The sequence below is a fragment of the Heliangelus exortis genome, chromosome 6 (genome assembly GCF_036169615.1).
Source record: "Heliangelus exortis chromosome 6, bHelExo1.hap1, whole genome shotgun sequence".
Lineage (NCBI taxonomy): Eukaryota > Metazoa > Chordata > Aves > Apodiformes > Trochilidae > Heliangelus > Heliangelus exortis.
In genome coordinates, this window is record NC_092427.1 from 12,147,675 (window position 1) to 12,164,224 (window position 16,550).

General features: G+C 46.3%; 1 protein-coding gene and 1 long non-coding RNA gene across 3 annotated transcripts in view; one reads left to right on the forward strand and one right to left on the reverse strand.

The window, feature by feature from the left end:
• Positions 1–16,550, forward strand: part of LOC139797476 (uncharacterized) — a 95,908-nt gene that overhangs the window by 49,929 nt on the left and 29,429 nt on the right. The gene's annotated exons all lie outside the window — the stretch shown is intronic.
• GLI2 (GLI family zinc finger 2) overlaps positions 874–16,550 on the reverse strand; it is a 189,780-nt gene continuing 174,103 nt past the window's right edge. The window contains exons 11-14 of the mRNA XM_071746730.1: positions 14,364–14,528; positions 10,328–10,609; positions 7,160–7,496; positions 874–6,135 (exon numbers count right to left, since the gene is read on the reverse strand). Coding sequence (XP_071602831.1) covers positions 3,773–6,135; positions 7,160–7,496; positions 10,328–10,609; positions 14,364–14,528 — 3,147 coding nt within the window. The 3' untranslated portion in view covers positions 874–3,772. The remainder of the gene's footprint in view (positions 6,136–7,159; positions 7,497–10,327; positions 10,610–14,363; positions 14,529–16,550) is intronic.

Below are 16,550 nucleotides of genomic sequence, written 5' to 3' on the forward strand. Positions count from 1 at the left end.
ATGGATCCTGAATAGAGGAAAATGGCCACCCACTTCAGTTGCTTCTGCAGGAAACTGCTGTTTCACTTTTACCAAGTGCTATGGCTGATTTACTCAACAGGTGACTTCACTCCAAACTCATTGTTGTGCCCATAAGGATCACCTGTGAGCAGCTTCCCCATCCTCCCTTAAAGCTCTAGCCCAGTCTACACCTTTTCACCCCTACAAAACCAAGTTGAAAATCAGTCTCTTGAGTGGCCAAGCTCATGATGGCTACAGTCAAATGAAATATTTCTCATCAATGGGCTGAACCACCCTCTATTTGGATCACAAGCAGTGTTATCCGTTGCTGACCATATAATTGCATCCCATCATGTACAATAGTGGACAGATTCATTTCTCCTTTCTTCAGACTCAGCATTCAACTAGTCACTGTCATGGCCCATCACATGCTCTGCTGAGCTGTCCTACTTCTGTCTCTTTTTGGACACTGGCAAAGATGGCCAACAAGCCATTGAATCCTCTGGTTGCCAAATTTCTCCAGCTGTTGCTTTGAGCCCTGGTTGCTCTGAGTTTCTGGTCTGTCCCTGCTGCATTGTCATTCTTCTCTGCCAGGTGGCCAGTGAAAGCCCCGCAGGCAGCATGACTGTGCCTGCAGCAGCACCCCTGCCCCGCTGTCTCTCTTTCTGCCACCTCCATCCCGTTGTTCACTGGCAGCTTTTTGAGGCAAGACACACTGGCACATCCAGCAGTGAATCACACACCAGGCTCATCCAGCTCCTCACCAGCCTTTCTGAAGAAACACAAGAGTCCGGCCAACTATTGACATGACAATCACAGTCCAAGACCAACCAGCTTTACCAATAAAATGCAATAACAATGAGCACGAGGAACTATGAAAAAAATTACTTTTTAATGTACAAAAGGTTTATATACAGGTTCAGCATGTTACCTCTGTTCTTATGATGTAGAAAACAGCTAAAAATGTTCTTAAGATATAAATTTAACAGAACAATTCACCTACAGTACTCTTAGTAATGATGTCTTCTATACATAATATACACAGTGCTGGAATGGTTATTATAATACTTTTTCAGTAAATGAAGGAAGACCACCGCTGGAAAGTCTGAGAAATCTCAAGTCATTGGAGATTTGGTTTTGCTTTTGTATTTGATCTTTGCTAATGAGATATCTGTGAAGAGGGACTCAGTTGCCATCGTTGCCCTATGCAGCTGTTGAAAAAATCAGACTAGCAGTTGAAGGACACACAAAAGCCTGATCCATCTCAGCATAAGGGATGCCCAGTTGTACTCCAAGCGTCCAGAACAACATACAATGTCCTAAAATATGTACTGCCCTCTTTTCATAAATGCAAAGGCAAGGGCAACGTCAGTAACTGCAGGAGAATATATACAGTGGACTATAAAACAATCCCTTTGAACACAGCTTTCATGGGAGACACAAATAAACAGCCAGGCACCTTGCTTTGCTGTCCTGTCCTCATGCACCCTGGATATCAGTAGGAGTCATGGGGGCCTCAAGGGGTGAGAAGCGTCCTGTGCACACCTTCTGCATTTGGGATGAGAAGAGGTGGGATGGCAGCAGGCTGGGCAGCACCTCCCTGCACTAGCCATACCCAGGGCTGCCTGGCAGCAGGGCAGTCCCAATCCAACACTGCCCAGCATCTGATAAAGCAAAGATTGCCTGCAAATAACATAGTATTCTCATGCTAGCCCCTGGTCATGCCAGGAATAGTGAGCCTGACATTGGTTTGTGCAAAGGAAAGCAGGAACACCAGAAGCACCTTTAGAGAGTTGTCACTGTGTTGTCACACAGAGGATAGAGTTGGATACAAGTGAGAATATCACATTGATAGGAGGGGGAGAGGGCAGGTGGAAAGGAGAGAGTGAAGTGCTGCAGATGTTTGTCCTGTCAAGCAATGAGAACCTTGAGGGGGGGATGTCACACTTGGCCCTTGCCCTTCAACAAAGTGGGTAGAAAGTATGTGATGATACAAGAGCAGGATGAAGAGAGTTGTCCTTACCCAACACAGTCAGAAGTTAAGCAAGGCGTCCTGCCCAAGTACATGCACTTCTACCCTTTTGTCTAATGACAGTAAAAATAAATAATGTAACTAAGATTGACTTCAGTGCCAGGTGGGACTGGCCTGGAAGCAACTGATTGTTATTACAAGCAGTTATATTTTGGTGGAGTATTTGACTTTGGGAGGCCCTGCTCCTCCCATGTCTTCCCCAAGGACATATCCGAGAGTTTCTCACTCAAGCCACCACTTTGACTCAAATACCTGTTTCCAGGCTATCCAGATGTTTGCCTGCGCTGTAGGTTGCAGGTGCAGCGCTGAACTGAGCCAAACTGGATACAAAGAGTTGCTATGCACTGTAGTAAAAAGCACTAGCAAAACTTAGCATCCATGGTATATTTTTTTAGATACAGCAACTCTTTTCACACTGATGAAAGCTGTGGGACACGTTAATGCAGTACTGGGTAGATGCCAGCAAGCCTCCTTGCAGAGCAGTGTGTATTAGCTCATGCTTGGCCTCACATCAGTGCAGCCACGCGCCTCTGGGGCACGGGGAGCTCAGGCGTAGCCCTTGGGGGAGCACAGTACACAGAACCCTGGCCAGATAAACCAGCTCCCACAACTGCCACAGTGCAGCACGAGCTGAAACAATTGAAACAATTGCAAAACTCTCTCCCTCACCATCACTTTTTTTTTTTTTTTTTTTTTTTTTTTTTTTTTTTTTTACATGAGCACCTTAGTGTGGAAAACCCAACAGAAAGCGAAGCTGTTGCAGAGTTGTGCAGGGATATCGTGATGGGCGCTTCAGAAACCCGGTATTAAAGATACACGTGGGGCCCCTGCAGAAAGTCCCCGTGCTCAGAGGGTGCAAAGTTATGTGTGTGTATCAGTCTGCACGCTGAGCCTTCCTGCCACGGGGGATTATTTCCCAGTGATTGCTGTTCCCAGGCCTCTGCTCCACTCTGCACATGATATAAACCACGTTGTAAACACATCTGATCAAAGTGTGCATTCACCTTTTATGTGTCTCATCAAGGTGTCTTTCCAATGTTTTCTCAGAAACACCACTATGTTTTTATAAATGTACATTTTATATACGCTTCTGGCAATACACTATATTTGATTTTTAAAGAAAGAGAGGCCTTGGCTACTTAACACAAAAGCATGGTAAGGCACTTTGCTGAGAAGCCGTTTTGCAAACACTCTTTGCAAGGTACAAAGGTATTTACGGTATAAAACAATACTGCTGGCAGAGGGCTTGTTTGGAGACATAACTAAACCCTGCTCTCATCAGAGCAGAATACATAATATGGCTTTTATTCTGATCAAAACCACATCCTCCCGTTTCTTTCTGGGGTGGGTTGAAAGTGGAATTTTTTGTGAACATTACAAAGGGAAAATGATGGGGAGCGATATCCACAGGGCTGCTGTGGAGGGAGGGTTTCATCTCTAACCCCGCTCATGCAGTCTCCTAGCTTGGTGGTGATATCGTTCAGTGCGCTGGGAAACCAAGCCAAAAAATAACACTAGAGGTGCACCCTTGTGGTGCTGAACAGCCTGGTTATAGTTTACATAGTTCTGTACAGACACTTTTAAAAATTTTCATTTTGAATCCCTTTAGTGTATTTAATACTTATATATATATATATATAAAAATCTACTCTATTGAAACAGATTCTTTTTGAAAAGCACATTCATAAAACTGCTTCGTGCACAGCCCCTTGGTGAGTGCCAAGGCCTTGTGCTTTACTGTTATGACATCATGTTTAGAAATTTACTCTCTTCTGCCAGCGTGGTTAGCATGGAGCTCATATCACCTATTGCCATATTGCTTATTCCTGCGGGTATGGTGGGCAGTGTCAGAGAGTTTCGTGGAGTCGTCAGGCGAGAGGAGTTCTGGGAGAGGTTCTGCAGGATGCTGGGGCTCAGCGTTCCCGACATCAGGCTTGAGTGGTCCCCATCGTCCATGATAGCATCAAAATCAATCTGGGGTGGCTCAAGACCTTGTGAGTCCACTGTGCTGGACACCTGGTTGGCTCCTGGGGAAGGCAGAGCGGCTGGCTTGCTGTTCAGTGTGCACTGCTGCTGTCTGACCCCACAGTCTGTGTGATTATCAAAGCTGCTGTTCTGTTCATACATGTGGATTTGACCATAATAGTACATCAAATTGTTTTCCCTCGTGCCGTCCGTGCACTGCTGGACTGGTGCTGGCAACATGTCGCTGGGTCTTTTATGCGTGGCCTCCACTGCCTCCTGGCCCGGGCTGATGGTGTTTGTAGCATGGGGAGTTCTCATGTAGCCCAGCTGCTGGATGGTGCGGAGGCCCCGGGATCTGCTGGCTGGGCTTGGCTCAGGTGGAGGACGAGGCTGGACCATGCCAGGTGGATAAGTTTGCGTGGCTGAGCCCATCATGCTCTGCTGAGGCTCAAAGTTGGGCTGGTTGGAGGTCATGATGGGCTGGTGAAAGGCCTCCTGAGCCATGGGGAAGTTCAGGTGGGTTGGTTGAGATGCGTAGTTCTGCTGACTTGGCTCGTGCATGACCTGGCCCAGCATCGTGCGCTCATTGTTACTGCTGACCATTAAAGAAGGGGCAGTTGCCAAGTCCATTTGCTGAGGGTGAAGGTGGGGTCCGGACTTGGCTGCCATGCTGCTACAAGAAGGAGAGATCTGATTTGAGTTGGCACTGATTGAACTGGGGCTCAGCATCTGATGAGGTTGGTTATACCCCGTGCCTGTGTGCAGACCCAGATCAGGGTTCATACCGGGGCCTAGGCTCATTGGCTGCTGCCTCATCTGCATGCAGTTTAGCCTCTGCCCATCCATGCCCACATTTCTTTGCATAAAGTTCTGCTGTGTTATGTTCATACTGTTCTCTGGAAGCTGCATCTGCTGCTGGCTGTAGTTCTGGTACTGACCAAAGTTCTGCTTCTGCTGGACTACTGCCAAGTTCCCTTGCGAAAACTGCTGTTTCGACTGATTGGACATGATATCAACTGTACCTGAGCTGACTTCATTCCACTGGACAGGCATGTTATTCTTATTCATGTCTGAGGAAGCATCATAGCTCATGGGACACTCTGCCATCATGGGTCCCAAGTGGCTCATGTTCGCCTCAGCCACTGCCATCCTGCGCTGGCTGGGCAAGGCTGGAGGCTGCAGCTTCCCGCTTCCCTGGAAGCCCTGCATCTCATTGCTGTACCCCATGGAAGTGCTCTCAGCCACTGTCCCATTGCTCTGGGATTTGATGTACTGCACCACGTCATCTGGCAGCATAATGTCATCGTCCCCAATGGGCGCCTCTGCTTCCCCAGACATGGCTTCCATGGCGATGTTTTCACTGATGCTCAGTGGCCTGGGTGAGTAGGTGTGCCGGGGGAGGCTCCCATCTGAGCGACCATAGCTTTGGAGGCCAAAATTCCTCCTTTCCGCAGGGTGTGGAGGATGGAAAGGGTTCATGCTGTTGGTGCTGTTGAAGCGGTGAACTCGTGGCAGGGCCTGGGACTCTCCAGCAGGTCTCCTCACTGGGTCGCTTGCCCGCCTTGTGCAGTTGCCCATCACCTCATGGGGAAACGCTGCAGTTGATGGGTAGCCATAGGTGTTACCATCACTGCAACGCCTGGGGCCTGGTGGGAGGCGGGTGGAGGGCAAGGTGGGGTCTGGTCCATCCATAAGTGAGATCCTGTTCTTCAGTGTCATCCTCTCCATGTTAGGCAGAGGAGTTGGAGGAGGGCCCCCTGTGGCAGCAGCATACTTGGCTTTCAGCCTGTAGTGCTGAGCTGGGGTGAGGTTCAGCAGACCCGGCATCCCACTGCACTGGCTCGCCTCGCTCGACCGACGGGAGGCATCCGTCGAAATTGGGTCGTAGGAGTCGGCAGAGCTCGTGTTATTGGGACGGTGCCCGAGCTGGGAAGCCTCACTGGAACGGCGGCTGGAGAAGTACGGGGAGATCCCGGATGATCTGCGGCTGACGGTGTAGGCAGAGCTGATGGTGCTTGTTGTACTATCACGGCGCTCGTTGAGTTGGTTCAACATCGTAACCTCATTGACAGACAGCTCCATTATTCTGGGGTTTGGCAGCGTAGCAGAAGAGCCACCACTGTTTTCTAGAATAGAGCCTGGGAGAAAGGTTGCAAAGAAGGAAAAAGTTTAGTTAGCTGAGTAATCATTTAGGAGTGTTCTTGGTGCCACAATCTGTACACACAAAGCTACCTCCAAATATTTCAAGGGAATGTTAGAGAATTTAATTTGCTGACAGTGAACTCGAAGATTTATCTCCAGCTCTGTGTCCATGCACAGCAAGACAGCTGAGAGAAGACAAGAAGTGCCTGCTCTGAAGTCCTTGCAATTTGTACTCCACCAATGCTCACTCAACTGCATGGACTCCTCTTAGCAGGAAAAAACTAGGACTGTTGTGAAGAGTGCCAGGGAGACAGCACAGGGAGACAGCACTCTCTGCTGCTCAAATACACAGCAATCAGGGATAGAAGGCTGAAAGCCCAAAAGTTGGCACTCAAAGGCTCTTCACAGAGTAAACCAAAATGATCAAATACACTAAACCCTGAGGTTTAGCATAACCCAAGCCCTGTCCCTTGGGACTTCTTGGCAAATTAGAGGAGCACTGGAGGTATCCTAAAGGTGCCTTTATTAGGAATTCCAAGTCAGCAGGAAACTAACATACGTAGCTGTAGGCAATAGCCAGGAACTGTCAAAGTGACAGAAGGTCTGTCAGAGACAGGTCAAGGATGACAGGCTTGTCTAAAAGGTTGCTGTGCTCCAACAATCCCTCTGGAGGAATTTCCTTGAGGAATTGTTACTGACAAAACAAAGCCAAGCAGTCTTTTGACTACCATTGGAACAGTGAAGACAGCTGTGACTGAGCCCTGGGCAAGTGTAGGAACAAGCACACCAACACCTCTGCTTCCTTTCGAACTCTGTAACACTGAGCATCTGGGTTTCTGTTGCACACCACCAGACAGCTGTGTTTACACCTAAGCTCTCCATTTCACCTGACATCTTTATCCAGCAAGGCCTGACTCAGAGGCAACAAGAAATAATCCTCTACAGGACAGACTCCTGGTTATGAAACCAAAGTCAAACATTGAGGGTACCTACAAGACATGGCCCAGGCCAAGAGCTTACCATTTCCTGAGATGGGAGGCAGCTTGATGTTTCTGGCTTGTGGAGCTGGGCTCACCCATGAGCAGGAATCCTTAACTGTCTTGAGTTTCTCTTTCTTGAGCTGTTCTAGTCGTTGCATCGTCGTCATGTGTTTCCTTAGCTGCAGGCTGACTGTCGAATTACCAGATGAGACTGTTGAGTCCACAACAGGAGCGTTGTCATCCAACGCTGTCAGATCTCCCAGACTTCCCCCGCTGTGCATGTTCATTTCTACTCCACTGTCATTGTTGTTGGTGCTGCCAAGGGGTGATGGCTCACTGCTGCATGATGACTGGCCACCAGGACTGGACTGACACATCTTGGGGAAGGAAGAGAGGAGGAATTGGGTAGGTGGAAACATGGATGGAAAGAAACCAGGAGCCCCATAACCCCAGCAGGATCCACATCTTTGGCCCTATCCCTGACTCTCCCCTCTCTTGTTACCAGTCCCTGCTGCAGGATCTCAGCTCTACCAGAGGGCAGGGCACTTTCCTTAGTTGGGGGGCAAGGGGGAGGGCAGGGCAGTAACCCACAGCTGGAAAAACTATGGTGGGTCTAGCTGGAGGATGGAAAGAAACCAGATGCTGTTCCTCCAAAAGATGAAGTACAGATCCTTCTCAAAGAAAAGCAGCGTGTTACCTGGTTGTGCAAGGCATATTGCAGCAAGCACTGACTTATCTAATATAGGATCGAGGCCTAAGTACTTCAGACACAACGCATTTCTGTCTTTAAAACACCCTAACATATAATTAGGTTAGCTGACAAACTTCCCAGCCAGATAAAAACCTGGTTCACTGTTTGCTCACTCCCACTTGCAGATAAGGCAGATAAGCACCATAAATATTTATTTTATTTACATTAGGAATTGCATTTCACATTGAGTAGTTTATTTGCAGCAGACACTAAATGGTCTGAACTTGCTCTGGGGTAGCTGTTGCTGCTACCAGACAGGATGCCTGGCTTCTCTGCTCCAGGCTCCTGCTCCAGCATCTGTCAGAAAATGGGAGAGCTGGAAAGGCAACGAACTTTGCCCCAGGCCAAGGTGGGAGTGCCGAGTGATGCAGTAGTTTACTTTGCTCTGTAGCAGCTCTGGTGGGCAGAGCTGGCTGGCTCTGATGGCCTCATTGCCCCTCCATTGGGATGAGAGAGATTGCAAGCCTAGGATTTCATAGCAAATTGTAATGCTGGGAGAAAGGCAGCAAGGCAAATCCTTGGGCACTGTGTCCTCCCCGTTTCTGCACTCTAGCAAATATCCCCTCACCCCCCCTCACTCTGCACATCTCTTACTCTGCCCCGTGGGGCTTAGCTGAAGAAAGGAGGTCTGCAAACCATGCTTTAGGCAGTTATTTTAAGATAAAGGATTTCTTTGCTCACCTTAGTACCGACTGTCCTTAGGAAGGTAGAGTAAGGAAGGGTAAGTGGGAATAAAGAACAGGTTGTTAGGACAAAGACAGCATTAACAGAAAGGACCATGTTAGTAAAAGGAGGAAGAGGGGAGTGCAGAATACAACACAGATTTCCAACATCTCCCTCTCTCTCATACCCCATCTTCCCTGCCTTCTCACTTTGGGGGCCCATATAAAAAGTCCTACGAGAGATTACCCGCTCATCTCCATCAGTTTGGCATAAGACCCAATGATGAGTCAAAACAAAGGGCTTTGGAGTGATGGGAACCAGTGGAGCACCTCACCCCTCCCACCACCTTGACCTTAACCAGGAAACAGGAGCTGGATGTCAGCCCACGAGTTCATATGCTCCCTGTTAGATGTGCACAAGTGAAGCACACAGTGCTGGATGGGGAAAGCAGAGGGGAGCATCCAACCCGTGGCCCTGCCACCAGTGAGATGGCTTGGCTGCAACCCTGGGAGTGAGAAGCCCTAGGAAAACAACCCCACACCTTTGGGAGAAATGTGGTGGGAAGCAGTAATTGTGTCCATGTTTTCATAGAAAAAATAGCCAAAACACAAGGAGGATGAGTATTGGAGAGAGGTCATTCTGTCCAGTGGTTCTCACACTCAGTTTTAGTAACCCAATACAGAGCCTCATCACAGTAAAACTGTTCCTTTAGTCAATTAGAGACGTTTTGGATGTGAAAATCCTCAGTTCCTTCCTAACTGAAACATATTGCTCATCAGTATTTTTTCCAACAACACATCCCTTAAGCTTTTTTAGAAAATCTTTGTAGCTCCAGGGCATGTTGTTTCATAGGAACAATAATCTTGAAGCCTGGATTCAAATCAAGAAAATATGTATTTTGGAGCTCAAAGGCCTTTCAGCTCTAGTGAGAAGTCTGAGGACTATGTGAACCTTCTCCTATGTAGGTGAAGGTCTTTTCTGCTGTGCATAGCCTATACCCTTCTCCCACTCTGAGCTGGTCAGCAGACCAGAACTTTGGGTACAAAGGTGAAGAGAAACATCAAAAGGCAAAAGTGACCCATGTGTTGCAGTGCTCAACCTCCTCCGTCAGTATCCAACTACATTTTTCTGTGGCAGATGGGAATGGTGTGTTGAACTCATGTATTACTGAGCAATCTTCTCCAGCCAGCCTTGCTTGAGTAGGGAGGATCTCAAGAGGTCAGCCTTGGTGATTCTGTGCTTCTGTGTATAGTGGACAGGACTGAGGAATTGAACTGGCAAAAATAAATAAACTGGCAAAAATAAATAAACCACTACTTCTATCCTCACTGTCTTCATCAAACAGCCCACTGTTCTAGCAATCTAGAAAGAAAAACACTGAAGGGTGAAGGGAGAAGAAGAAACGGGGCTGCTTAAGTCAGGACTTCTGCTTCAAGAAATGTTCCTCAATCTGTGCCTTATTGCCACTGCTAAATTTAAATTGGCAAGGCAGGTAAAGCCCATTTGACCACAACACTGAGTTTTACCCACTTTCACTGCACAGGGAGGCCAAGCTCAACTCTGTTTGTCACCTGTCACCCATGACTATGAGGGTGGGAATTTGTGATTATAAGTAGGTAGGTGCAACAAGACTGTGCCCTGACCTGCAGTTTCACCTCTGGACTTGAACTCTAGGGTGTTGGCAAATGAAGAGTAACTGCCCGGGAAGGTAAATGGCATGCAAACACCTCATGCCCCCATTGCATCAGAGAAATCAGGGCCTGTGTCATTTCTGCCAAGAGCAAATGCTCTTACCACAGAATTCTCTGTTTTTATTGTTTTGACTTGTAAGCAATCCTCCATGCTCCTTGTGGTGCTGTTGGCCTCTGGGCTCTCCTCTGCAGCCTTGCTGCTCTGCTTGGCGCTCGCCTCATTGTCCCCGTTTTCCTTGAGCGGAGGTGGCCTCGGGTGAACATCGTTGCGCTGCTTCTTCGTGACGTGGGCATCGGGCCCGTGCACTGTCTTGACGTGTTTCCTGAGGGAGCTAGGGTCTGTGTACCTCTTTGTGCAGCCAGGGATTTTACAGACGTAGGGTTTCTGTCAATACAAGAAAATCTTGGGTTATATTTAGAACAAGAGCAAATATTCCAGGTACGGTGTCTGGGCCAAAAAAATACAATGAGCATAGCAGCTGGCGGCAGCAAAATGTGGAGCATCTGCTCCATGGGATTCGGTAAGGCTGAGATTTCTAAGATGTGATATATGGGCTGCTGCTGGTCTACACAGACATAGCCAGTCACTTGATGTTGGCTAAACTCCTTGTTTTCAGTTTTTGGATTAAAAAACAGCTAAGAATTTGCAAAATACTTTCCTAATATTACTTTCCCATGTATGTATTTGCTTGGGTGGCCACAGGAATGTTTCCTGATTATGGATGGGAGGGAGGTGATGTAGGGGACTGGCTGTAACACATTCTCTCTGCTAAGGTGGGGTCTACACCAAGAAAATGTCTGAGACCTGGTCTGAAACCTGGCTGGTGGAATTCCAGCAAAACCAAGCCAAACTGGGTTCACCCTACCCAATCTATCATAGCACTCCAGCACCTGACACCTTGAAATCTGTTATTGTGCAAAACAAACCACAGGCATGCAGTGTTTTTTTCAGACGATAGCACTCTAGTCCCGAATTCATGAATCATTGATTGCCACAGGAAAACAAGGCTGAAGCCAAGCTTCTGAAAACAGAAGTCAGCAAACAGATACTTTTCTTCTTTCAACTTTTTTTCTTGTTTATATTGAGTTTTCAATTCCAAAGTGTATTAGTGCTGCAGTTGTTTGAGCTGGTGCTGCTGCACTGGAAGCCCCGAATTCATCACAAGTTCCGCTTTCAGTCTCACAGGAGTATTTTTCTGCCAATGCACTAGGATAGATTCATGAAAAAAACCCAACATAGATGTTCTTTGAAGCCTCCCCAAAATTACCATTCCTATGCTTTTTTAAAATCTGTTTTGTAATCTCATCCAGAAGCTTAAGTGAAAAAACACAAAGGAGTGTATATTCTTCACAAAAGGCCAGCATCATCACATGAAAAACACTGAAAGTCTGTTTTTTGTTCAAAAGCATGTTTCCTGACTGATCTTGGCACATCACTTTAAAAAACTAAACCCTTGTAACACCCCACCGAGGTAAATATTTAATATATATTAAAGCTGGGTAAACCAAATCATAAAAAGTTAAATAGTTTATTTATACATCTCACTCAATCTTTTGGATAAGACAGTATAGAAATATTATTGCTGCTATTAAAACCTATTCTAAAGAACAGAAGTCCCACCGCACATGCTAAAAATCCCTACATATAACAGGTCAAAGATTTTTTATATAGAGCCTTTGGGCCAAATAATTTTGATTTTTCAGACACCAGTCATTAGGGTAACATGACGACTCTTGCTTGGACAGCAGACATTCCACCTAACAAGGTACAGCCATCTCCTTCAGCAGTGAGGTAGAGCCCCAATCGAATGGGGCACAACCACTGTTTTGTTGGCATGCCTGGGTTATCCAAACTCTAACATCTAATGCAGTGTTTGCCCTAATGAAGTCAACAATTTATCTCTCTCAGATACCTCCCTCCTACTCCCGTACACGATACATACTCCTTAGGGTCACGGAATTCCCCAGGCACTCAGCACAACTGAATTTCTACATTTTACCCTCATTTAGCTTGAACTGGAGAAAATGTCACACCAAGCCTTTGGCTGGCTGTGAACTCATGCTGCTCTTTTGTGTATGCACTGGAGAGTGGTCATGGGATAAAAGCCCTTTTCCCAGGAGTAACTTTGAAGGTATCCCATGAAGGAATTTAAATAGTTACTTAAAGTTTAAAATGAAATCATCCATGTGACATTTCAACAATCAAATAAAAGCCACTGTAGTAATATAACCCCAGCCTTGAACTTTGGCATGTTTGGACCATACACCTGTGTCCTGTCACACAATGCTGGGTACAAATACAAGGAACCTGGAGCTTCCCTCTTGCAGGAAACATGGGTGACTAATTCTGAAACTGTGGTGTTCCCTGGTAAACACTTCAAGCAGAGGAAAATACTTAGCAGGTAGCTAGGAACCACAATAGATTTAACAATGGGTAATGGGAAATATTCATAGCCACAAACTTCTGCTTTGCATCCATCTGGTTTTTTGAACCAAGGTCTCAGTGTAGTGTGCTAACCCACTGGTCATGGCCACAGCTGGATGCAGGACCCTCACCTGGACCTGCTGCTCAATGCAAAAAGCTTTGCCACGGGGGATGTCATCTGTTGCAATGGATCATGTTACATGTTCCTCAAAAAGCAGGTATAAATTATATGGCCCAGAGAGCCATTATATGCAGCCTACAGATCTGCCACAAGTCCTGGGACATACCTGTGTTGCATCAAGGGATGCAATTCAGGGGTGAGCACAGTTTCAAACTGTAAGATCCTCAATGTGTAAGATCATCAATGTAGATCCTGTGGCAAGGCTCAGCCAGTCTGATACATATCCTCCACCAGTGGATATGATGTTTCTGCCCCTGAGAAGGCTTTTCTATCTTCCATGGGAAGCAAGAGCAGAGGATAAAATTCCTATCTGACATGTGAGCCTTTAATTTGTGCTTTTGAATGCAGCTTGTGCCTAGGGTCAGCGTATTAGATCAGGGTCCTCCACAAAGAAGGAGTTGGATGCTCCTGCCCTACACCTTCTCACACAATGGGAACCCAAGAGAGCAGACCTTCAAGTGTGCCCAAGCTCTGGGAAACTCCTAATCTGGATCACTTGGGAAATCAAACCCATCAAATAAATGACATTTAATACTACAGCCAAAGCCAAAATTCCACAGGTAGGAACATGGAAACACAGCAGGCCCAACAGAATGAAAACTGGCCTGCCTAGGGATGATCCTGGAAAAGCTATGGGAATTCAAGCCCTCATGATCTACAGGCAAAAAGTAGCTCATATACTGCTTCAGTGTGCACAAACTGGGCAGAGTGAATTTGGAGTTCTCCAGCAGAATCCCTGAAACCTACAGAGCTTTGATTATCACTGACTGATATGTGAGAGCTAGAAATACTCCCAACAAGCCCTTTGTAGACGCAGCATTGCTTTAAAAAGCTGTCATCCATGGCAATTGTGTTCCGTTCTCCAATAGTCTATATTTAACTGTTGCAAATTAGGCTATAGACTGAATTCTCCATGGCTGCAAACACTATTAGAACTTTGGAGTGCTGGTTTTTCTTCCCCTGTCAGCTAATTAGTGGTAATATAAATTTCAATCGTCGGCCGTGGCTGATTGCAACAGACCATCACATGCCTTACAATAAAGGCAATTTCCTCTGCTCCCCAACTACTAATAGTGGGTCTTAATTAGCCAAGGTTAACAAAGCATTGCATTGTGCTCTATCACTGTACATCAAACGATGGAGGGAGTATTATTTCCAGAGTATCACGATCCAGGGTAGCTGCTATACTACTGCTAGCCTTCTCCACTGTAACATTAAACACCACATGAACAACTGTACAAAAGTATCTCTGCTATTAAAAAATATAAATTTGGAAAATGCTTACTGAAATTTCCAAAGCCGATTAAACGGTTTGCATACTCTAACATCTGTTTATGATTTTGAACATGAGTTTCATAAATATAAAGCTAATGTGGTCTGGCTCTCCAGCAAAATAAATCCTATTAAAAATAAGAAAAACCTCTCATTACAGTAGGTTTCTTTTTACATGAGTCCAACATGTAAAGTGTATGTTTATTGTCAGCAAAATTTAAAAAAAAACCCTCCATTGAGCTGCGGTGAGCCCAGGCTTACCTCATTGGAATGTGTCCTGTTCTGGTGCTTGGCTCTGTCCGAGGCATTGGAAAAGGCTTTATTGCAGCCTTCGTGTTCACAGACATAGGGTTTTTCTCCAGTGTGGGACCTCAGGTGTGTCTTTAAGTTCTCCAGGCGGGAATAAGCTTTGGAGCAACCCTCAAACTAAAATAAAAAAAACACAAGAAGAGTGATTAATTAACCAGAAAAATTTTATTTTCCCCCTGCCTAAACCCTTCTCATCTGTTTCTCATTCTTTCTTTTTTTTTTTCTTCCCTTTAAAAGGCTTGTGTTTTAGGGAACAACATCCACTTTGTTGGGAGAATTCGCTCCCCTAAGCAGGCTGAGAGTTTCAGCAGTGAGTCATACTTAAGGTGCTGCTCCTTGTTGGGTACCCACCTGGCATTTCAACAAGGGACTCTTTTTTCCAGCAGAGTCAAACACCCCTCCACTCCTCCTCAGATTCTCTTAGCCCCTCCTGCCATCCCTCTGCAGCTCAGAAACTGAGGTCCTCTCCTTCCTACTTCGAGAGCTGACAGCTTCTTGACAGCTTGACCAGCCTTGTGACTTCACCAGCATCAGTGCTGGAAAGGCCAGGCCATTCTTTAACACATAAGCAAAAATCTAGCAAGCTTTGAAGTTTCCCAAATTACAGCTTCAGTCTACTCTCGGAGGATGCTGTGGTCAGGCTGTCTGACATTACCAGTTTAAAAACAAGACTCTCAATCTTGAAGACAGATGGATTTTTGGATGACAAAATGGGCCGGGAACCTTCCTCCTGGAAGGAAACCAGCTGCCCACACAACGAGAAGGAGCAGCTTGGGAGATATGGTGAGGCTCCTGGTGATGTAAATCCTGCCACCCTGCACTTTGACTGGGCTGGAGGCTTCTCCCTGCACCTGCCCTGTCTGCAGCATGAGAGGATTTCACCTCAAACCAAGGAGGCTCTCTTACATGCTCTTTGATGAAACATGTGGGAGCTGAGGAACACTGGAAGAGGTTTTAAGAAATGCCAGGCTCCCTTCCAAATTCTAGTTTTAGCATTTACGCTGCACTGGCTGTTCAGCTGGGAGCATTGAAAAGCCCACACTGCACTTCCTAGGCAAGCACCTTAAGACACACTTTAAATTTCAACAAGAAGCCCCTCCTGTTGTAGGGTATGGAAGATGCAAAGTGTTGTATTTTAGTTTGATCACTTAAACATGTCTACAGATTGAGTCCAGATGTGACAGAACTTCACATTGGTACGTTTGAGTCCAGGCCAGAGAAGAACCTGGTGTCATAGCAGGGCACGTTGTGCCAGAGTTCAGTGTCTGATTTCCCTGTAGGCAGCTGAGTGGTCCTACACATCACAGGTCTGGCCTTTTTGGGCAAAGGCCAAAGGCAGCTGCTTGCAAGAGCAATGGTACCTGTCTCTTTGTGCTCCATGGGCACAGGACTCACTTGCACTGCCACAGAGTGAGTCAAATACGCAGCCCGTGACACCTGTGAAGCACACAGGCACAGGCTGATCTCATAGAACTTCATTGTGCTGGAAAAGAAGTAGGGTTACTTAAGATTCCCTTTAAGGTCTAGCATAGGGATGGTGCATGAAAGACAAACTTTGCTCTCTTGATCTAGCCAGATCTCTTCAAAGGGAATAGGCACATCCTGCAAGAGCTGATTCCTTCCACAGCTTTGTCAGGGTAGGATGAATCCTGTTCCTCTTCCCCAGTCAACTTTCATTCGACCATTTGGCCCATAGAACATGCCACAACTTTGAGGTAGCACCATACATCCCTTTTTTCTCTTGCCCTGTGCAAACAGTCCTTTACAACTCAAGTAGCTTATGGCTATTGAAATACATCATTCCACTTGCTGGAAAACAAAGGGAACTCAGCATGAGGCAATTCGTGTCCATTCTGGTTTTGCTGGATACTGACACAAAAATGCAGTTATTATGAGCAAAAGTACTGAGACCACATTTTCAATTAAGAGCTTCTCAGAAAAGCAGCCTGTGCATGTTCAAAGCAGTTGCTCACGTGGATTTGATTATGTCAGTGGGAGTTCTGGCTGTCATCTGTTGAAATAATCCTTGACCAAGTCCCAGGCTGCAAATGGGCTCATCTGTAGCTTTATGTATACCACAAACTCCTTGTCTGAAACAAATGGCACTTTGAAAAATGACTGCCAGACTTGGGCAAGGAA